The following is a 25,069-nucleotide window of genomic DNA, read 5'->3' as shown; positions in this document are numbered from 1 at the left end:
GGGGGGAGGGGGAACGAAGGAGGGGGAGGGGGAGGGGGAGAAGAAAAAAGAATCAAGTTTTTCATTCTTCCTGCAACATAGCTTTCCAATGTGCTTGACTACTGAACCTTCATAATTTAGTTGTAGCATCCCCTCCTGAGAAGCTCCACTGAACCTCTCTCATCCTACACTGGCCTTCTGTACCTATTCAGTAGACTTCACAGTATAGTATCAGTAATGTAGATTACCCTTTTAATCTCCTCTAGCACACTGAGCATCCCTCACCATATCTTTTTCAAGTTCTTTCAAATAAATGGAAGCGTTTAACTCTTATACCTTGTTTCCTTTGAATCGCAACTCACACTGACTCATAATTTTTAGGAAATATTCTACAAGAGTTTTACTATGATCTAATTGATTCTTCTGCCCCAAGGAGATCATAATAATTACTGTACTTAACATATCATGATAGTTCTTTCTGGTCTCTCATACTAGAATATACACTTATGCAAGGCTAGAAATATCATTCATAATGACTCCAGACACAATTGTATGTTCCTACAAACTTGTGGCTAAGTGTTAAAAGTTTAAAGAAAAAAAAATTGATCAAGAAAAAGTAGTTACTACAGCACAAAAATCAGAATATGAAAAGGAAGTACTGCCAATTATCCTAAAGCCTTAATATAGCAGACACTGCAGCTGAGCTCTCAACAGCCTTCTACACTTACCTGAGTCGTGTTGAGTACTCTCCTCCTTCTGTGGCTACCCAAGCAACATCAGCAAAAGACACCACTGCATCCTCTCTTGGATGACTAGAATTCCACTCTGTCGTATGGCTAGTGAGCTGTAAATTACAAATAGGAAAGTCCCTCATTTGACACCAAAACATTTTTACTTACCTAGAAATCAAGCCAGCTCTGGTGTTTTCTACCAACTCCACTGAAGGCCTTCATAAAAGAAACCACTTGTTATATCCTGTTACTAATAGTACAGGACAACACCCGAACTACAAATGAACTTTTTATTTTATGTTAATCTTTTTCTCCTTTTTTTGAGACAGGATCTCACTATGTAATACAGACTGGCCTTTCCTAGAACTCATGGCAATCCTTCTGCCTCAGCCTCCTAAGTGCTTTGGGATTACAGTCATGTACCACCATGCACAGCATAAAAATTTTAAACTCCCTAAATCTCTCAATTTTCTTTTTTTTTTTTTTAAAGAACTTTATTTATTTGTGTGTGTGTGTGTGTGTGTGTGTGTGTGTGTGTCCAATTCAGCCCACCGGGGGGCGGGGCTGGCTGGCATGTGGTGCTGGGGGATTGAACTGCGATCCCTGTGCTTTGCTAAGCTTGTTCTAAGTAGGTGCTTTAGACCACTGAGCCATCTCACCAGCCAAAAAAATCTCTCAATTTTCAACAGTATTAAAGAATTTAAAAAAGAACAGTAGAGCAGAATTTAGTAACCTAAAACACATGGAGGAAGGAACCAGTATTTTGAAATAAAACAAGAAGAAAGTATACAAGGCTGACATGGTGACACACACCTGTAGTTCTATAATCTGGGAGACTTACGTAGGAAGACCACTCTGAGTTCAAGGCAAACCTGAACTACATAGGGAAACCCTGACTCAAACAATACAAAACCTATAGCTTTGGGGAAGGATAAGCAGACATGAAAATATGTTATAACAGGAGTAGAGATTTAAGAGTTCTAACCCCTGGCCCCCCAAAAAATCTAAAACAAAAACACTTAAAATTAGATTAAGATGAAAAGATTTGAAAATACTAATGTTTTGCATGTAATGAAAGTAATCTGTAATCTGTAGTCTGATGAGAAAAAAATAAATTTAAATAAATAAGAAAGAGCCAGGGAGATAGCTCAGTGGTCTAAGCACCTGCCTGGTAAGAGCATACCCAGTACCATATGCCATGCTCACCATGGAAACCAGGCATGGTGGTGCATGTGTGTAATCCCAGCACTGGGGAGGCTGAGACAGGAAGATCACTATGAGTCTGAGCTGTATAGCAAGACCCTGTACCAAATAAATAAAAATTAAATAAATAAGCAAGCAAACAGCTGGCTTTTGTATTACATGCTTGTAGTCTAGCACTGTGAGACCAAGACAAGAGTATGTCCACAAGTTCCAAGCAGTGTGGGCTACACAGTAAATGCAAACCCAGTCTAAGCTACACAGAGAAACCCTATCTCAAAACAAATTATACACAAAGCACGAAAGAAAGGCTTTTGTGCTTTTTCCTCTGTATTTATGTACTTCAGAAATTCACCCAAACAGATATTTAGCAAACAATTAATTTATACAACTTATGTAACATAACAAGAGTGCCATATTCAAGGCGTTCTTAGCCATTCCTGAAAACAGAACAGTACCCTGATAATGCTATAATACTTTTTTTTTTTTTTTTTTTTTTTTTTGGCAGAACCGGGGATTGAACTCAAACCCTTGTGCTTGCCAGGGAAGCGCTTATTCCACTGAGCCATCTCCCCGGCCCTATAATACTCTTTTAAAAAACAAAGATTCTTTTAAGTGGTGTAAGTGCAGATCCTTAGCAGGAAAGTCCCTTTACCCCACTGAAACTCCTAGGTGAGATGGTATTTAATCAGCCATCTTGCACATGTGAAAGAAGTTGTAATAGTAAAATCTGGGGCTGAGAATGTGGCTCAATGGCTGAGTGCTTATACTTGAGGACCCTGGCACTATAACACACACACACACACAGACACACACACATACACACAAGATTAAAATCCAAATGGTGTCTTTCTAAGGTTTCTAAGGTGCTGGCTCATAATCATTCTGATTAACTACATTTAGAAAAGAAAACTGTCTTAGAACAGTTACTATCCGATACAAATTATCTACAAAACAAAGTCCAATTTTTACTGTATTTCCCATGGAAACAAAAATTGCTGGTTTCTTCTTAAACATTTACAAAAGGAACCAATGTAGAATTTTCCCAGTACACACTCAAGCTGTGTGTACTGGCAAATGCCTATAATCCCAGCAGTCTGAAAGGCTGAAGTAGGAGGATCACAAGTTTGAGCCCAGCCTTTAGTGACTCAGTAAGTTCCCCTCTCAAAATAAAAAATAAAAAGAGATGGGGATGTAGCTTAGTACAGAGGCCCTAGTCCAATCCCCAGTACCACACACAAAAAAAGTCAAAGATGTTACCTAATTTTCAAGATCTCTTACATACTAATGAAGGATCAAACATGTTTCTCAATTTTACATCTATACCCTACACAGTATCTATGAATGTTGCTTTTTGCATAAACTTAAAAAAAAAAAACCTCCAGCTACTAGTTTACAATCTTATACAGGCATTAATATACTTAGTATATACTGAACATGTGCTCAATGAGATGAAAAAAGTAATGATACATAATGTCAAGATCCATCTGTACCATTCCTAGCTGACACCCTCCTCCAACAAACCAGTAGTTTCGTCATTTAAGTCAAATTCATACAAAAAACAAAACTGACAAAAACAGTTTTTTAAGGCCATTCAGGTTGTTTGCTAAGAATATTCAGAGAGTAATGGAAGCATGAAATGGAAGGCACAATTTTCAGATCAGCCCATTCACCAAAGTCCAAGCCAAGGTGGCAGCAGTGACAAGGGGTGTGAAAATGACAAGCTCATGGAGTGTGATTTAGACCCCACCCCAACACACAAGGATGACTGACACAAGAACTACTTACTGCTAGCTCCCAGCAAGTTCCTGTCCTATGACTAAAGCTACAGTAAGTACAAAAGAAAAAGAAACTAAAGACACAGAAAACTTAGTGTGGCATTGTATTTTTACTGGTTTTCCAAACTTTAACACTGGAAAAAAAAAAAATTACCTAAAATTTTATATTTTACAATTGTTACTATAGCAAGATTTACTTAGTTCATAAACAGTGTGATTAATGTAAAACTACTATGGAAACAGATTCATTTAATAAAATGCTTAGAATTAAAAATATATCCCTCTGTCGACTGAGATATTGGTTTCCAGGACATTCAATCTTCCCACCCATACCAAAATCATTACATAATGCTAAGTCTCTTATAAATGATAAGTACCATTTGCATATAAACCACACATATCCTCCCACATACTTTAAATCACCTCAGATTACTCACATAAAAATGTTACATAAATAATTATTACACTCTATTAGGAAACACTGACAAAAAATGTGCATGCTCAAGAAAAAAGCAATTTTTGAAGGTTTTTTTTTTCTTTTTTTCTTTTCAGAACCGGGGATTGAACTCAGGCCCTTGTGCTTGCCAGGGAAGCACTTATTCCACTGAGCCATCTCCCCAGCCCCCAAGATTTTTTTTTTTTTTTGGCTCTGAATGCCTTCAGGGCAGGTTTGACTGGCTTGAATTGTGGGGATCAAACCACAGCAACCTGAGCCTGACTGCTTTGTGGAAGCAGCCACTTAAAGAACTGAGCTAAGGGGCAGGCCCCCTTTGAAGTATTTTTGAACTTCATGTGATTAATATAGAAACTGGTTACAAAGGGCCAACTGTACAAAAGTTTAAATACTTAGAGCAAAAATATTAGAGAGCTTTTTCCTCATGTGACTTTTCACAAAATAAATACACTGCTACTATGAACTAAGATTCTCTGCCTAAAAGATACAAACTCAGTGCACTTAACTACCCTGTTTATATCCAAAACAAAACATGTATTCTTAAAAGCAACATAATAAAAATCTCCAGCTTTTATTTGCATAGAATTTATTTATTACTCTTTTTCTACAAATTCTTACATCTGAAAAAAAGATTGAAAGAAGAATTTCTAGGGGCTGCGGAGATGGCTCAGTAGAATAAGCGCTTGCCTGACATGTGCAAAGTCCTGAGTTCAGTCCCCGGTTCTGCCAAAAAAAAGAATTTCTACATTTTAACATAGTGACACCAACTGGCCAGGTGATACACATGCATAAAGAAAACCATTCTGGAAGCCAGAACACTCAGTCAAATATTGCTCAAACTTGGACACTACAACGTTCAGTGAAATATTATAGCTCAGACTCATGCATTAGAACTCTCAAGTAAATACTATAGCTCAGACTTGGGCACTAATGTTTGTGGACAATGTGATCATTCTTTTGAAAATGTATTTGGCTGGGGAGATGGCTCAGTGGAATAAGCGCTTCCCTGGCAAGCGCAAGGGCCTGAGTTCAATCCTCGGTTCTGCCAAAAAATAAATAAATAAAAATTATAAGAAATAAAAAATTTTTAAAAAAGACTTTTTGTGTTTAAAAAAAAGAAAATTATTTGGGAGCAAAAGGAGGGCAAGGAGACATAAAAAGAACTAAGATTATTATGTACATGCTTCAGCTCCCCCAAAATGAATATAATCATGTAATACAAACATGTAATAAAAATTAATTTTAGAAAATTATTTTTAATTTATTTGGCACTGGGGATGTAGCTCAGCGGCAGAGATAACACTTGCCTACCAAGCTCAAGGTCCTGGATTTAATCCCCAGCACTGAAAAAAAAGGTAAATAGTTTTAATCTTTTAAAACTGACTAAATAAAAACTACATATTTTATTATGTAGAATATTTGTTTTAAAATACATGTGTATTGTGGAATGAACTATTCAAAAAATGTATAACCTCACATTTTCCACGAGAACACTTGAAATCTCTCGACAATTTTCAAAATACAATACATTGTAACCTATAGTCATGATGTCTCATAGTAGATCTGTCTGTGATTACTGTTTTTAGTTAAGTATTTACTAGAAGTTTCTATACCTGCAGTGGAACAGTGGTGAGAAAGAAGGAAAAAAAGGGATAAATAAAAAGAGGAAGGAAAATAGGTATCTCTGAAAGTAAGTTTGGTGGGCATCAGTTATCTCCAGGGACAAACACAGCCTGAAGAGTCAATTACCAAGGATGAATAAAATGTCCATAAACATTTGTTAGTTACCAACTCAATCTTCAAGCCAATATTCCAAAATTTATGAAACACAACACTTGAATTGTTAGTTAACACCAAGCTGAAACCAAGAAATGAAAATCACATATAGTATGATATCACACAATAGAATATTCCAAATCATGAAAGTGTACCTGAGGAAAGAGGATTAAATCTAACAGTTACTGAAATATTTAGGAATTTATGTTTAGAAGACTCAGACATCAGAGATCACTGGATCATACTAGTCTACCATCTGATTAGTTCCTGAAAGAATTCTCTCAGTTTGCAATACTTTCTTCCTGCTTTGGGACCTCTGCATCAGCTATCCTTTCTATCCACAATACTCCCCCAATCCCATTCCTTTGTAATTCGATAGAGCTCACTTGCTCTAATCCTTTTTTTGTTTGTTTTGTTTTGGCAGACCTGGGATTGAACTCAGGCCCTTGCATTTGCCAGGGAAGCGCTTATTCTGCTGAGCCATTTCCCCTGCCCCTCACTTGCTCTAATCTTTAACTGCCATTTCCCCTGAGCCTTCCTTGCTGTTACTTCCCTTCCCTGTCCCTTGCCTACATTTACTTTTTATTTTACTGTTTATTACAAGTTAGGACTATCTATTAGGCAATTTAGTTGTTTAATATCTCTTCAACCAAGTCATATCATATCAAATCATAAGAACATATTATTCAAATCATAACAGCAGATCTACATGCTTGTTTTATTTAGTGCTGAATACCAGTATGTAGTTTAAAAAGGTACAGATTTCAAGCTTACTTATGAAATAAAAATGAGCTGTAAAAAGTGAACATTTTACTTCCAGATTTTATCATGGTGTATGAACTCTAGTGAGAATTTCATCATTACTTTGTCTTTTCTCCACCAATTCCAACAGCCACTCCTCACATCCAAGAAAACAGTCTGAGGTGGACCATAGGTAGCACTCACACCCAGGGCAGGACAGTATTAATCCCACCATCACACGGCATCACACACCCTAGATCCAGCCACCTCCAAAAAGCATGAGGCATAGACATCTATATATAAGCCATAAGACTAGGTGTCTCTAATAAGCTTTTTATATTGAATTTTTTTAGTGCAACATATCTACTATGTTAGATTTAACTAGATTTGTTGATCTGTGTTCTCATTTGTGACCTTATGAATATGCAGACATCCACTCTGTAGAAACAGGGAGTTGAATTAGAAAACCAAATAAGAAACTTGGCTCTATAGCTCTAAGGTGGCAGTAACAAAAAAATAAAAAAATAAAAATCATCACAATTAACAGCACTTTTATTGAGCACTCACTAATCACCAGTTATTATACTCAGGCCTTTCACATTATTCTCATTTAACACACACAAAGTAACATTCCTGTTTGGCCTAATGTTTATACACAAGTCTGATTTTACACAAAATATATGGGTCAGCTAGCACCATGAAAACTGCAGTCTAAAACAGAAAAAATATACTGGAGTTTAAGATCTCAGAAGTAAAACTAACTGTAACAGACTTAAGCTGTTACTGATAATCTGAGTACTAGGAAAATAATGTAAGTGGATGTTATGGTTTGGGTCTACATATACCCCCAACGCCTCATGCAGTCCTGGGGCACAGAGGATCTTTTCAGAGGTGACTGAATCTAGAGTGTGTGATGCTGGGATTACAGGTGTGTGATCAGTTCACTGATTGGTTTGGCACTGTCCTAATCCCAGCAACCCAGATAACAGTAGAAAAGGGGTAGTAAGACAATATTAAACTTGCTTGTTGCTTTTGCTGTCTTCCACCACCATGAAGGGTTGCCTCTCTGCCGTGTACCACCACCACCCTGCCTTGGAGCCCGTCAATCATGGACTTTGAATTATCAGCTAAATTAAGCCCTTCCTCCTATAGCTTTGGGCAATGGGTATTTTGTCTCAGCAAGAAAAAAAGTAGCATTTTGGCCAGCTGACTGTCAAGGAAGATTTGAATCACAACAGAAATTACTAGAAATCTCCAAATTCTTTTGTATGTCTCCAGCTATATGAACACAAGTTCTCCAGCAAGTAGAAGTTTAAATAGATAAAATACATAAAACAAAAATTTTGTTAGTTCTAGGGATCAAACCCAGAGTCTCATTCATGTTACATAAACTTTCTACCACTAAGCTATACCCAATGCAACAAGAACAAAATTTTAATGCGACTAAGCAGTCAGAAAATGTTAATAAGCATTAGTTAATACCACAGTCATCTGAAGAAAATTGGCAAGTAAACAGTAATCTATGTTTCAATGAATTTAATTCTGAGAAACTACTTGAGAGACCTACTACCATACATTTCATTTTGATCATTAAAAAGCCTGGAATTTGATTAAAAAATTACTTCTTGGAAAGCTCCAATCTGTCAATTTTTTTTTTTTTTTTTTTTTTTTCGGAACCAGGGACTGAACTCAGGTCCTTGTGCTTGCCAGGGAAGCGCTTATTCCACTGAGCCATCTCCCTGGCTCCCAATCTGTCAATTTTTATACTGACTCACAAAGATTTAGCCAGCCAATCTGCAAGCAGGATTATTAAAAAAAGCAATGAACAACGCTGCTAATCTCAAAAAAAGAAAAGCAAATTTTAACCCCTTCTTTAGAAAGAAATCTTCACCTTCATCTACCACGAGTGATTGAGTATGATGTTCTACCAAATAAGCACACACAGCACACATGAGCTTCTAAATAATAAGTTAAATGTTATACATCTTCCACATCTCTGAGAGCTAAGCTATTAAAGCTGGTAAAGACCGCTGTTGAACTTTACATTATTAAATGGTGAACTGAAATATGTTGTCCTATTATTGTCATAGAGAATTAGTAAAAAAAAAAAAAAAAAAAAAATTCCTTACAATGTCTAACTATAGTAAGGAACAACAGCACAAAAAAGAAAATAGTAATATCTCCAAACAAAGAGTACAGCTTCTCCTGTCTTGGTACTAAAAGAGAATGCTAAGAGTTGAGCGTTCAGAAGTACTCTAATCCAGTGCTTGACTCTCACTTCATTCAGAGAACTGTAATTACTTTTTATCTTGACACCAACATTGTATGGCAATGGATCTTACATTTAATGCTTTGTTTGAAACCAGTGATGGAGAAAACTTACATAGCAACCACAGAGACATCTAAAAACAAACCAGAGGGACAAAGCTGTCCAAGGAGAAAAGTGTAATATTAAAAAAAAAAAGTGAGACCTTAAGCACCCAAAGCCCTGTTTGGGGTCATCTGAGAATTAACAATGGCTTAGTTTATCATATGCTTCTAAATCTTCACATAAGTATTTTCAAGGATAAATGTCTTAAAGAGTTTAAATAATCACAGAGGAACTAAAATTAGACTTGACTTCATTTGTTACTCATCTTCTTTTACTGGTAAAGGCATCAATATGGACAAAGGTTCAAAATCAGCAAAGTATTTCTAAAGCCATCTTGTACATATTAATGTTAATATCTAGAATACATAAAATACAGTACCTGGAACTGAACTCTTGGGCACTGGATCACAGATAATTTAGTACCAATTTTCCTTACAATACTTCGAGATGAACCATATGGCTTTCCTGACCAAAGTACCTGAGGAAGTAGGGAAAAAACAAAAAGTTTAATTACAAGACTTCCAAAACTGCAAAGATTATATATCACTGGGCTAGTAAATGCACAGTATGTTGCCATATTTAATTATGGTACCAAGATATTCTAAATAATATAGGAAATAGCCAGTTTTTCAATTCAAAATGAATGAATATATAACTGGCTATTATTAAACCAACAAAATTTAATGTACAGCATTATATACAAATATCCAAATATAATGTAATTTTTCCATAATACTATATAGCATTTGGAGTAAAACTTTACTTTTTAACATGAGCTACTTTTGCTATTAATAAACTTTCCAAAACAAATTAGTACGAAGTTTAGAATGCGAATTTGTGCCATGCATGCCATTTGCTGTATGAGAGCGGAGAGTGGGGGAGGAGTGAAATCCAGTCGCACTGCTCTTCAAGCATTACATCTTCAATGATTTGATCTTTAATGTGCATAAAGGCATTAAATGAGCTGATGGTAGTCTTAATGAACAGAATTTACCTGATGAAATAATGCACACAGGACATTATGCTATGCTTAAAGCAAAAGTAAAAACCCCTGAAGCAAAAAGCAAACAAAACACACACATATGATGTTAAATCATTACAAATTGTACCTTGAAATTTCTCCCCCAGTATATGATCTTCCCTTAAAGAGAAAAACTATCCGATTTGAGTGCTACACCTGAAAGCCTGGACAGAAGAGGTAAAGAAAGTAGTAGCCATTAAAAGCAATTTTAAAGAAAAGAATGAGAATAACATGAATATTAAATTTGGTCATCAAACTTTAACATCCACCTATATATCCTAAAGTGTAAATAATACCAAATAAACTATATAGATCCTGAACAATGGACATTAGCCCTTAAGGTTACTTCACAGTTATTCTAAAGACTACAATTATCCAAATAAAAACAATAACCAAGTAGTCATAGTAAAGAGTGACTCCAATACCTAACCCAAACTAGGCCTTCAGAATCAGACCTTCAGGCCATTCTAAGAGCAGGCACAACTTACAAAATAAGAATAGAAGCAACTTGATTTCTTAAATTTTTTTTAATTTTTTTATTTATTTGATACAGGGTTTCCCTACGAAATTCACACTCATAGTGAACCTCCTATCTCAGCCTCCCCAACACTGGGATTACAGGAGTGTACCACCATACCCAGTTTTCAGGGCTGACATGGCATGCCCAGGGTTCTGGGGCCCACACAGACAAGATATTCAAGATGAATAGGGAGTTTTGAAAGTAACTCTTGCTTCTTAAAATTTTTTAAAAATTTTATTTATTTATCATTTATTTATTTACTTGTCTCACTATGCAGCTCGGGCTGGCCTTGAACACACTTCATAACCCAGGCTGGTCTCAAACATGCAATGATCCTTCTGCCTCAGCCTCCTGAGTGCTGGGATTACAGACATGCACTACTATGCCCAGCATTATGTTAAATTTTAATAACCAAATCCAATTAGGGATAGTAAATAAATCACAGTGAGGTTTATGAAAGTATGTAAAACATCCATGGCAATCTATTTCAGTTTTTAAATAATTTTTATCATGTATGTTCAAGATTTTACAAGCAGAAATGTTATAATGGCATTTAGCAAGCAGAATTCCACAAAATAGTTCATAACCTACAGAAACTATGATTTTTCCTTTGGAAATATAAATAAAATGGATGGGATAGCTGGTCAGAGTGGCCCATGCCTACAGGCAAGAGGACTGCACATTAGAGGTCAGCGTAATCAACTTGGCCAAGATTCTCAATCAAAATAAAATACAGGAGGGGCTGGGGGATGTAACTCAGAGCTAGAGTATTTGTCTAACACACACAAGTCCCAGTACTATCAAAGAATTAAAAAAAAAAAAAAATGTTGGTACAGGCTGAAAACGTGGCTAAGATAAAAACAAGATGGTGCATGCAGATAATCTCAACACTTTGGAAGGTTGAGGCAGGTAGATAAAAAGTCTGAAGGCTACAGAAATAGCTCAGTGGCATAAGTGCCCACTTGGCAAGCGCAAGGTCCCGAGTTCAATCCCCAGTTAAAAAAAAAAAAAAAAAAAAAAAAAAGTTTGAGTGCTGCCTTCGCAACGTAGTGACTTACTGAGGCACTGTCTCAAAATAAAATAGAAGGGCTGCAAATGTAGCTCAGTGTGAAGGCTTTGAGTTCAGTCCCCAATATACACATATAAAGATATCAACATTAAAATACAAATACTATAACTAGAGATCATGGCTCATGATTGTAATCATGGCTACTCCAAGGTGAGGCAAAGGACTATACATACATACATTCAAGGCCAGCCTTAGACACCTCACAACAACCTATCTCAAAATAAAATTTAAAAGGGATTGGGGATGCAGCTCACTGGGGAGCACCCTTGGGGCTCAATTCCCATTACAAAAATAATAACAATAATAATAATAAAAGGCAAAGTTATTGTTTTGTTTTGATTTGTTTTTGAGACAGGGTCTCACTATGTAGTTTAAGATGGCCTTGAATTCACTATGTAGTCCAAGTTGGTGTTGAACTCATGGTGATCCTCCTGCCTCAGCCTCCCAAGTGCTGGGATTACAGATGTGCACTATCACACCCAGCTAAGGCAAAGTTACTCTTTTTTTTTTTTTTTTTTTGCGGAACTGGGGATTGAACTCAGGCCCTTGCGCTTGCCAGGGAAGTGCTTATTCTACTGAGCCATCTCCCCAGCCCCTAGGCAAAGTTATTCTGAAATTTAAAACAAAACATCATTCATGGCAATGATCATACAATCATTACAGCATACTAAGTAACATAGGGACAGAGGTGGAAAACACACCTGACTAGAGAAAAATGAGAAGCTTCATTGTCCTACAAAATTAATCAACTAATCCCACCCAAGAAACAACATGGGCAAATAATTCTAAAACATAATATTTAAGGAAACAATTTTATACATTTTAATAGTCTTAATCCATAGGGCAATGGGAACTACTCCATTCAGTCTTTTCACTTTTGAATCTTCTATTTAGTCAGAAGTCAGAACTCTCCTATGACTCTATTTGTACATCACAATTTGATAATTACATAGTCTAAAGTCAATCTTCCCTACTCTTCAGGAAACAAAGATCCTGCCTGAAGATAAGAAGTCAAAAAGCTACAAAGAAAATTTTAAAAAGAACTTGCCAGGGTCAGGAACTAAAGTGTTTGCCAGCTGTTAGCATTCTTCACACTGCAGTGACAAGGCTAAGTTTTAACTACTGTCTTTTTATCTGTTTAACATCAATAGGAAACAAAACCAGGGGCTTTCTGTAAGAACAGCAGCTTTTAATCACAAAGAAAAAATAGACTAGGTTTTATTTACAAAGTTAAGGTAAAAAAAGGCAAAAGAACAAGAACAGATTGTGATTTTTTTTCAAGCAGACACAGTTGACTAACAAAATGTTGTTCTTCTGTTACTCGTGAATTGTACAGTACTTAGCACCAAGATACATGAAGCAAGGGTCTGTAAGCTAGTGACTAGAAAAATGAAAAAGAGTCATAACCTTTATTGACTAATAGAAAAAAGTGAGAGGAAAAAACAGCTAACTTTCAGGAACTTTTTTAAAAACTAGGTCTTAACACTTTTTTCTATTCAGCCTTCATAGAGAAGAAATTGTAAATGGCTGTGAAGAAATAGTGAACAGATGGTACCAAAAAGTTACCATCTGTGCACTGGAAAGCTACGTGACCCAAAGTGCATCTCCCACCCTAATTTGTGACTGAACTTTGTCTTATCAGTACTGGTTTGGAGAAGGGTTAGCTTCCTCTAAACTGACATTAATACTTTTTCAGATAGAAGAGAAGGTAGACAGAAAGCTATCATTACTAGGAAATTTGATCTAATTGAAAACAAAATAATTCAATTCCCTTAAGAAATAACTAAAGAGAAAAACTACGCTTTATCTATAAAAGCTGCTTATAAATAATCTAATGAGTCTTTATGTATATATATGTGTGCGTGTCTGTGTCTAGCAGTGACAGCCCATAACATTTAGCAACAATGTTTGAAAGTGATGACAGCAAGGAGGAGGATGACAACAGAAAAGCAATTTATTCTTTTTCAACATCATGAAACACTACTGCAAAAGTTGTATGTGAGGATACAATTTGAAGTTGTCATCTATCTCATCCATAAGTGCACCCAAGTTTTATGTTTTATGTCAAGTTTCATTTGTTATGAACTAAGTATATTATTATTTGAGGAAAAATATTTAGCAGGAAGAACTATAAATCTAATTCTAAATATAATAAATATATTTTTCTTAAGAAACAATGTGATATCCCCGTTCTGAAAAAAAAAAAAAAAAGAAAAAAGAAAAAAAAGAAACAAAGTGATATAATTTACTTCACAAATTCCTAAAAAAACATGCAAATTTATGTGCATACATTACTGTCTTCTGGGATGAAGGGACATTTCCAATAAAGTTTTTCAAAAGTCTATGAGCCAATAAAGTGTAAATTCTTAATCCCAAAGTGTAAAATATTCTTTTTTTTTTTTTTTTTTTTGCACAGAACTGGAGACTGAACTCAGGTCCTTGCACTTGCCAGGGAAGCACCTATTCTACTGAGCCATCTCCCCGGCCCCGTAAAATATTAATTTTTAATAAAATAGGTATGTCAGAAAAAAGATGAAACTCACTAACACTTTCAAAATCTCTAAAGATTAACACCCCTCTTATTTTATCTTCTTTCTTCCTTGGATTTCCTAGCCATATTCACATTACTCCAAATCACAAAAGGAAAAGAAAGGTATAATATTTAAGCATTTCTATATTGCTAATACAAATTAGATACCTGCTGTAACTTCTTTTCTAACATAAAGTACTGAGATTAATAAGAAATACATTACCTTGATGCTATTCTGATTCTGCAACTTAAAAATAACTTTGCTCAGGGACATACATAGTAGTTCAAAAAGCTTCAAGAGTAAGTATGTTTCAACTTGAAACAAATGTTGAGGCAAACTTGAAGGCAAAGAAGAGAAAGCAGCCTACAGAAGCATAAAAGCCTGTCACTTACAGTCCATTGTTGAATGTGCTAAATTTTTCTAAAATATGCACTTTATTTATATTTCTACCTTCCACATTAGAAGTGTGCATATATGGACTTTTTTTGTTTACAGAATTGTTATGTTTAAATAAATGTGAATTAAAATTTAAAAAAAAAGATACTTAGAAGAACTCTGGGAGTATATGCACTATTATTAATTATTAGTTTATTATATACTAGCATTATATTTTTATAATGCTAGTAATAAGATTACTAGTATTAATAGTTACCTTGTATAATAGGACTGGGGCAATTTTTATTTGTTTATAATTTTTTAAAGAGTATAAATTAGAATTAAAACTGAAAAATTACAAGTGATACAGATTTTTCACTTAACAAACTAATATGAATTTCACAGTATTTGTTGAAAAACATAGTGTTATCTTCCAACCAGTTATTCATATTGCCAGATATATGCATGTAAAATTGGAAGAAAGAAAAAATGTGTAAGAGTTTAAGAAGATAAAAAGGAGAACCAATTGGAAAAAGGAGATGAAACAAATTAAAGCAATAACTGCTTCTTTCCATAAACAAGCAGAAATGCACAGCAGAGTTATCCAAACCATCCTGCTTACATATATAGAAAAATCTCTTTCCCCCACTCTCTCTCCTTTCTCTTCAAAGTAATAAATCTTTCCTTTTGAATAAATTCATTCTCTCTTTAAAAAAATAAATAAATAAAATAAAATAAAAGCAGGCTCTTCTAATCTTTTCACCTATATAAAACTGACCAAATTACTGCCCCCTGTAGGCTTCCACTTTCTCATCTACAAATTGAAGACAATATCTAATTATTTCACGAACCTATGAGCATCAATGAGTTAAAATATTAATAAACATTAACATTATGGTTTGTGTCTAGTTGTCCCCCCAAGTCTCATGCAGTGATGGGGCAGACTTCTAAAAGGTTGTGATTAAATTCATGATCCAATGCTGGGATTATGGGCATGAGTGCTACACCTGCCCTGGGGCAGATAACCTGGAAGCAATATAAGCAAGGGAGAGGCTTGCCTCTGCTGTGCTGCCACTGCTCTTCCCTTTTTGCTCTTGCTGTTTTGTTGCCCTCTGCCATGTGCCACTCTGCCTTGGAGCCCACTAAGTATGGACAAACGTCCACAAACTGTGAGCTAAATTAACCTTTCTTTCCTTAATTCTGGATATCAGGTATTTTTTTCCCACCAATGAGAGAAAAGTAACTGAAACAATTATCTTCTTCCCTTTTCTATTATAAGAGGTGCAAAGTACATTAAACAAAAAAAAAAAAAAAAAAAAAAAAAAAAAAAAAAAGATTTTAGAATCAAAATTGGGTTGGTATTACAGTGTTACCACTCAGTAAGCATCTAACTTTGGTCAAGATGGTCAAACATTGTAAACCTCAGGTTTCCTATTTGTGAAGAGGTTTGTTCTGCCAAATATTTCAAATGTATGTAAAAGTACTGGGCACTGTCAGCATTAGCATAGTACACCAATCTGAGGTGGTCATTACAGGTGGTACTGATGTGCAGAGTGAAACACAAAAAGCTAATTATCACCGACATCTTAATGGCAAAAATAAAATGAAATCGTGAATTAAAAGTTTATACTATTTTTTAAAAAAGTAAGGCCAGGAATGGTGGCACACACATGTAATCCCAGCATGCAAGACAGTGAGGCAGGAAGATCACTATGAGTTCAAGGCTAGCCTGAACTACAAAGCAAGACCCTGTTTCAAACACAAAACCAAAAATAAAAGCAGATAAAACTGGTAAAGGAAAAAGCACTGCAGTTTCTATTCTTAGAACACTTTCAAGCATAGTACTTAATTCATTTACACCTCAAAATTTTCAGGAATATACATTATCAATTATTAAAAGGTAGAGCTAATAGAAAATAGCAAGATGGAGGGAGTGGAGAGCAATCAGATTTAAAAAGAATAAAGGGGGTCATATTGCTTGGCAAACACAAGGTCTTGAGTTCGATTCCCAAGAACTTCAAAGAAAAAAAGGGGATCAAATTGTGAAGTGCTGTGTATGTGTACCAAATTCCTACAAGGAATGAAGCCATGCACCATAAACGTGTATATAAAATTATATACATATATATGAAGGCATATATATATAAAATATATTATACATATATATATTATATATATATATATGAAGGCATCCAAAAGATGCAGAAAGGCAGAGGAAAGGGATGCCATTAAAACTATAGAATTAAGAAATCTCACATAAATGTACCAATTCCCCACAATAAATGTAATCATTATGTACTACAAACATATTCAGTTGGAAAAAAAAGGTAGCGCTAAGAAACTTTCTTCTATGGGCCAGGGAGATGGCTCAGCAGAATAAGCGCTTCCCTGCCAAATGCAAGGGCCTCAGTTCAATCCCCAGTTCTGCCAAAAAATTAAAAAAAAAAAAAAATTCTCTTCTAGAGCCAGGCATAGTGTCACAGGCTTATAATCTTAGCACTTGGAAAGCTGAGGTAAAGAATCACCCCGAGTTCAAGGCTAGCCTGAACTATACAGTGAGATCCCATCTCAAAAGAAAAAATTAAATAATAAGCTTTCTTTTATTTTAGATATCGAAGGTATATTACATCTCTGTATTTTTACTCATAGTAGGCAGACTAAGAAAATCTTAGAAATTAAAAAACACCAAATAAACTGAGTACAATAGTGCACACCTGTAATCTCAGCTATGCTGGAGGCTGGAACAGAAGGATCAGAAGTTCAGAAGCCACGATCCCATAATAGAAAAGAAGCTGGAAATGGTACATTGCTCCTGGGTTCAATCCCTATCACTACACATACCAAACAAAAACAAGTAAGTTAGATGTGATGATACAAGCTATAATCCCAACATTCTGGGAAGCTGAGGCAGCAAGATCCCAAACTCAAGACTGCCCAGGGAAATTTAGCAACTTATTAAGAACCTCTGTCAAAAAATGGTGTGAGGGAGAGGGAGAAACAGCATTAGCTCAGTGAGAAAGTCGTGGGATATTCAGCAAACAGATTAACAGAATATGTTAGTCTAAATATATTTTTTAAATGATCTTCTTCATTCCTATTAGTAGGATGGTCTATGCTTTCAATGTTTTAAGAAGGCCTATTTTCTGGTGAAAGGCAACTATTTTATAGCTTTAAATGAACAAAGCTAAATAAAATGCGTCACCTATGAATGACAAAATTCTGCGCTAGGCCTGAATTAGCACTAGTAATGTCAGCCTGACTTGGGAGTTGGAAGGCAGGGCCCAAGTAAAACCATAGAAACCAAGCCAAGCACGGTGGAGCCTGCCTGCAATCCCAGTACTTGGGAGTGGACAAAACATCAGATTTTGAGTACCTGGTCAATGTGGACTTCAGAGTATGTCTTTGTCTCAAAAACAAAAGAGTAGCAAAATGATGATTACTGAATGTAGCTACTTCACATGCACTATATTACATGCTTTTTCTACTATCACAGGCTAACACTGCAGTACTAATTCTACTCATCTCTATTTTGTGATGAAGACAGTAATCATCATGAACATGTTTCAGATCGAGGTTTCTTTAAATCCAGCACCCACAATCTTGCCCCCCAAACCATTCCTTGTACTGTAATTATAAACAAATACATTGCTTTGGGGGGAATCTTTCTTTTTTTTCTGGAAGTAAAAGGAAATTCTTCTGCTATCACTACTAAAATGTTGATTTATGCTACCAAGCCAAACAGGGGTTTAAAAAAAAGGGTGAAAACAGTACACTAAAAAGTATACCCATATTTACATTATGTAACTTGTCAATATCATTAATAAAACTAAATTCACAAGGTATGATGGTGCACGGCTATTATTCTAGCACTCAGAAGCTGAAGCAGGAGTAACACTGAATTTGAGGCCAGTAGACTACATAGTGAGTTCAAGGACAGCCTGAACAGTACAGCAGGACCCAATCTTAAAACACAATCAATCAATCAATCAATCAATCAATAAACTTAACTCCACGTCACAGACATCAGAACACTGAATTTGAAAATGAAAAACAAAGCCAGGTGCAGTGGCACATGCCTATAACCCCACTCTGGCTGAGAGGCTGAGGCAGAACTAAATTCAAGCCAGCTTTGGTAACTTAGCAACTTAAAGAGACCTTGTCTCCAAAAAATAAAAAACATAAATGGTCTGGGAATGTAAGTAAAACCACCCTCGGTTCATTTTCTGGTACCACTACTTCCCACCCCTATAAAGAAAGAAAAAGGAAAAACAAGTATTGTACAAAATGTTCTTGATACAATTGCTCTGATAACTACAGTGGAAGCAGATAAAACAAAACGTATATATCAGTAGAAAATACATATAAAATCTAACCTCCCTAGCACAGAACAATCATAATACTAAAACATCACATGGAGAGAAAACATTCTCTCAGGCTTTCACAGAGAGCAAATTGGTCAAGCAATGGCCATGACTCATCCACATGGCTGACACTGACAAAGGATCTACAAACTGCGGTACAGGGTTTCAGGATAAATCCTGAGGGGATTTGACTGACCCTGTCACATACTAAAGTTACATTTCTTATATATATCTTGCTCTTAACTATCCAGCAGAAAAGCATAAAAATGAGGTATAAAAAGTAAAGTCATATTAATATGCCGAGCTGTAAAAGGCTCAAGTCAATAACTTCTGACATTGCCAGTCTTACAGAAAACCCACTACTATTATGGACTACTGTACTATTTTGGAATATTTTGCTGAATTCACACACCTATAATATTTAAATGACAAAACTAAACAAAAAAGGGGATGCAAATGAATGACCATTTTGTATCTATATTCAAAATAGGATAGATATATAGCTACATTCTCTTAATTAGATGAATAGAAAGATTTCTTAATTTCTTATACATTGCTCCAGTTTTTTCTTCTTCCAATTTTATGTGTATATATCTGGTAATATGAATAGCTGGTTGTAAGACAATACCATGTATTACAACAAATACTGTGAAATTCATATTACTTTGTTAAGTAAAATTCTGTATGAGTTGTCAAAAAAAAAAATAAAGTGAAAAAAAAGTTATCAAGTATAAGTCAAATATATTTTATTCAAATATGCTTTATTCAATGACTTTTCTATAATGTATATTTAAGCTTCTTCTTCACTAGTAACAAATGCTTTGCTTTTAATGGTCACATGAATACATTAGTAAATTTTAGATAACACAGAAACATACCCCCTCCCTTACATAGGACACTAGAAAAAGATTCCCTTTTAGGATTTAAATAATAAGCAAAATAGTATACACTGAATTCAAATGTTGGTCACATAGTTCATTTTCTCTAAAAATATCTTAAAATATCTAAATGTCTGAATTTTAAAATAAATTTTGATCACTCACCGACTGCATGCTTACTCCAACCTGCTGAAAAACCATCCTCATCAGGCGCTTAATCCAGCCAAGCATTTAGATGGCAGAGCCTTCCCAAATTTGCATTTCAAGTACTTCAGGCATACATAGCAGAACATGGTCCATAAAGCAAACTGAAAATTTTAAATGCAAATACCAGAATGAATTATTATATAAAACCTTTGGTGTCTACAGCACGAGTCACAAAGTAAGGCGAATACATTTAAAAATTTTTTGTATAAATTAGAATAAAACAAAATTTGCCTGTGATCAGTTTGCTTAAGGTAATAATAACTATATAAGAATTTTTAAAATTATCTTTGCAGTCTAGGTTCTTGCTTTAAAATAAGGAGAGCCTACAGTGGCTAATTTAAGTAGGGAATACATTTAAGACATGGTGGTACACATCTATAAATTCAGCACTTCAGAAGAATCCCCAGTGAGCCCACTGTGTGCAACTTATCTCAAAATTTTATATACATATGTATGTATATATACATACACATACACACACACACACACACACACACACACACACATAGTACAGGGTCTAGAGATCCTCATTACATAGGTTGGACTTGTAGTCATTCTCCTGTTTTCAGTCTCCCAAGAGCTGAGATTACAGGTATGTGCCACCACGCCCAATGCCCAATCTCAACCTCAATTACCATCTCAGCATGCCCCAGGGGTGGGACCAACAGGACTCAAAACTTTTTAAGAAGGGTAGCAATGCAGTTTAGTGCAAAGCAGAGGGAAGTGATTGAACAGAGAAGTGTGCTTGGTAGTACAGTTGATTTAAATTTAGATGCAAACTCCTTTCATCATGGAGTTGTCTGCACTTTGAGAAGAACCGTACAATCAGAGAATCAGGAGAAAAACATGAATGGCACAATACGGTAAACACAGTAAAAATGAACTGAAAAGAGCTGTGTCCTAATGACAGAAGAGTGGAAAGGAGGATAAGCACAGGGGTAAAAATGAACAACAATTCCACCAGAAATATAGAAATGAATTTATAGGGGGAAACAGGAAAAAAAAACAAGTATCAGATTTAACGTAAGTTGAAACTACACAGAAGAATCTGACTCCAGGTGTTAAGACACTTCAGAAAGTTTGCTGAAGGGCTGGGTATCTAGGTTTTTAGCTCACTGGTGTACAACACTTGCTTAGCATATGAGAGGTCCCTAGGTTCAATCCCCAAAACCACCATCATCAAAAGAAGTTTGAATTCGCTAAAGTTTAAAGTAAATATTATTTTTGATTCTTTGGAAACTATAGTAAGAAATAACAGTACATTTTAATGTGCTCTGTACCAATTTTCTTAGCTTCCTGAGACAGTGTCTCACTCTTACCAAACTTACTCTATAAACCAGGCTGCTTGAACTCACAGCACTCCTCCTGCCTCGGCCTCCCAAGTGTCAGAATTATAGGCATGCACCACCATACCAGGCTCTGTATCAATTTTTACCACATCAGAAAGTCCTAATCTGCTAACAACTTTGACTGTTTTATAAGTAAATGAAAAATCTCTGAATTCTGAAATAATGCATTAGTCACCTTTACTTATTGTAATGTCAAATAAGTATCCTTCAGTAAAAATGTCTACCCATGAAACTCTGCAGTAAGAATAAGAGTTAACTTCAGTGAATATTTACATGTGCCAGGAACTATGAGGAATATTTTATGTTTAAGTTACTATATACAAAATCTAAATTACCACAAACCACTTTTAAGAAATTAGACACCAAATTATCCTCAATTTCTAGAGGGACACACTGAATTGTAGTTCATATCACTTAATTAACAGCTACTTTCATGGCAATTAGGATTCATCTTTTTTTTTTTTTTTTTTTTTTTTTTTGCAGAACCGGGGATTGAACTCAGGCCCTTGCGCTTGCCAGGGAAGCGCTTATTCCACTGAGTCATCTCCCCGGCCCCAAAAATAAAGCCTTGTAAAGTTCAGTGGGCGGCTTTCTTTTCTTTTTTTTTTTTTTTGTGGAACCGGGGATTGAACTCAGACCTTTGCGCTTGCCAGGCAAACACTTATTCTACTGAACCATCTCCCCAGAACCCGGCAATTAGGATTCAAACCAGATGTTTAGATAAGTTTTGTTTTTTGTCCACTACACCATGCCACTCTGAAAAAGACAGTAATAATTTGGGGAACACATTAGAAAACATTGAGCACTTTCTAATAAGTATTATTTTGTCATACTGCTACCCTACTCAGCTTTCCCCATGTTTATATCTTAAATTACTGACATAAAATAGTAAAGTATTCAGTCTCTGGATCTAGATGTTTTAGCTTTGTACCACCTACCACAATTGGTACCTTGAAACAAGCTACTTTCAGATAGTACTTCAGAGTTGTGAGAACTGAGAGACAATGCATAAACCATTTTAGAGACACTACTAAGAAAATTAGGTTGACATTAACAGCAATGAAAAATCAATATTCAAGATAACACAAATAAAAATCAGATAAGGCAAAGTAACTGAATAGAGAAACAAAAGGAAGAAGTCAAGTGACAACCAAAGTTTTGATCAAAGATGATGAAAATTACAGCTGCCACACACAAAAACCCAAAACTGAAAAGTAGCAGTTGCTCTTTGATAAAAGTAAGCTTAAAATGAGTGTACACATGAAAATAAAATTATATACAAGAGTGCTGGGCAACAGCAGGAATATTTAATGATTAATTACCACATAAAATGTCCATAACTAAATCTTTGGTCAGACAAGTAACATCCAAAAATCTACTGCTGGTTGCACGAATTAATCTTCTGTGAATCAGTGAGAATAAAAGGAGCAAAAAACCAAAACAAACATCAAAAATAGAAATTGCAAAAACTGGGCAAAGAAAATGATTAAATACAGAGGACTGAACACCTCTCTTTTCATTTAGTCTTTTTTTATGAAAGCACACAAATATACATTATTTTCTTTTAGGTAGACGGGTCTTTTTACTGTCCATGAAGTTTTGCTTTTCTAGAATATCAGAGTCGAAATCATCCCGTAAGGAATCTTTTCAGATTGGCTGTTTCCAGTGAGAAAGATGTATTTAAGGTTCTTTCATGTCTACTCATAGTTTGATAGTTCATTTTGGTATTGAATAATATTCCAATGTCTGGACAAACCAGTTTATTTACCCATTTATTTATCTATGCAGCTACTCAAGGTTATCTTGCTTGCTTATAAGTTTTGACAATTATGAATAAAATGCTACAAATATCTCAGCAGGTTTCATCATTTTTAAAATAGACACTGTATCACTCGAAGTTCTCCAGAGAAACAGAACCAATAGGGTATGTTTGATACATACAAAGAAAAAGAGAAAGTACCTCTCTCAACTGTAAAAGCTAATCTACATGTATATTGTAAACTAGAGATCTAAGTAAGCTAATGGTATTCAAAGGCCTGTGTGAGGGCAAAGGATAGATGTCCCAGCTCAATCCAAGAGAAAATTTGCTCTTCCTTTGACTTTTTGTTCTTGTGAGGTCCCCAGAGATTGCACAATAACCCCATCAGTGTGGTAAGTCTTTACTCAGTCTGTAACAGTGGTGGCAACCCTATGCACACATGCAGCAGCAGGCTGTTTGCATCACTGAAAGCTCCATAGTAAAACTCATCACCACTGGTCTATAGACTGAAGCGTAAGAGGCCGGGCAGATGGCTCAGCAGAATGAGTGCTTCCCTGGCAAGCACAAGGGCCTGAGTTCAATCCCTGGTTCCACCAAAAAAAGGAAGACTGAAGTGTAAATCTTGTCTGAAACATCCCCATAGACATACCCAAAAATAATGTATTACCAGCAATCTGGACATCCAGTAGCATAAGCCAGCTGACAAAAAAAAACTAACCATCATGGGCTGGGGTGGAATGGTGCAGGACTTGACTTGCTTAGCAAGCAATGAGGCCTGGAGTTCAATTCCCAGCTGAGCAAAAATAAGTAAAGAAATGTCTGGATTAGAAATAAGTATTAGGGAACACTGGCTTAGAAAACTAAGAGATGAGATTTACTAATGCACATAGAGTAAGAAGAGAAACCAGCACACAGACAAGTCAAGAAATATTGAAAAACGAAGTCATGGAGAAAAAGTGATCAAAGGGGTAGGAGGAAAACTATAGTGGTACTGTCTCCCCTCTCCCCTACAAATAAAAAAGGAAAATTTCAAGAGAAGTAATAGTCCATAGAAGGGAAGTTATACTTGTTGGCTTCCTATTACTACCCTTTTTCACTAAGCTTCCCCAGCATGCCTACTGTAAAACTGAATGTAAACATCCTCCCAGCTCCCTATCTTCAACATATTCACCAGTGGGGTCTCCTGGCACACTCTATTCTTTATTTTTAACTTGGTTTATCCATCCCACAATTTTCATGTATCTAACCAGCCTCTTCCTACCTTCTACCAATCCAAACAAAAATCACTTCCACCACTGCTTTATTATTTTCAATTATTTGTTCTACTATCTGTAAGTCAGAACTTGATGAATCTGACAGCCTGTATTTCCTATGACTAAGCTACACAAAAATTACTAAACTTTTCCTGTTGATGTCATTATAAATGTACTATCTCTAGTCTCAGCTGGGCCCTCATTACGGCCTAGCATCCTAAGAATTTTTTTATTTCCCTGTTCTTCCCAGTTTTGCATTCTCAAGAGCATGTCTTTCAAATTTTCTCTAAACTACATTCTATGGTTTGAATGTATCCACCAAAGTTCTTGTGTTGGAAACGTAATTCCCAGTATAATGGCATTGTGAGGTGGAACCTTTAAGAGGTGATTAGGTCATGAGAGTTCTACTCCTGTAAATGAATTAATATTATCATGGGAGTGGATTTCTCCAGCAAAAAGGATTTATATATATATACACACACAAAGCCCTTATTCATATACACTTTCCCCCTTCTCCTCCTCCTTTGTTCTTCTCCCTCCTCCCTTATTCACCTTCTACCATAGGACAGCACAAAGGGCCTTACTACTGGTGAGCCATGCTTTTGGACTTCCCAACCTCCAAAACAACAAGCCAAATAAACTTCTGTTCTTTATAAATTCAGGTACTTCCTTTACAGCAGCAAAATATAAATTAAAATATCATCAAACTCTATCCA

The 25,069-nt window shown here is 35.6% G+C and overlaps 1 protein-coding gene across 1 annotated transcript in view; it reads right to left on the bottom strand.

Moving 5' to 3' along the window:
* Mtfr1 (mitochondrial fission regulator 1) overlaps positions 1 to 25,069 on the bottom strand; it is a 50,169-nt gene that overhangs the window by 11,815 nt on the left and 13,285 nt on the right. Inside the window, exons 2-4 of the mRNA XM_004637561.2 lie at positions 19,951 to 20,093; positions 9,410 to 9,508; positions 708 to 823 (exon numbers count right to left, since the gene is read on the bottom strand). Coding sequence (XP_004637618.1) covers positions 708 to 823; positions 9,410 to 9,508; positions 19,951 to 20,016 — 281 coding nt within the window. The 5' untranslated portion in view covers positions 20,017 to 20,093. The remainder of the gene's footprint in view (positions 1 to 707; positions 824 to 9,409; positions 9,509 to 19,950; positions 20,094 to 25,069) is intronic.

This window comes from Octodon degus, unplaced genomic scaffold (assembly GCF_000260255.1).
Source record: "Octodon degus isolate 3935 unplaced genomic scaffold, OctDeg1.0 scaffold00091, whole genome shotgun sequence".
NCBI lineage: Eukaryota > Metazoa > Chordata > Mammalia > Rodentia > Octodontidae > Octodon > Octodon degus.
The sequence above is the reverse complement of the archived record's forward strand: the minus strand, read 5'-3'. Positions and strand labels throughout refer to the sequence as shown.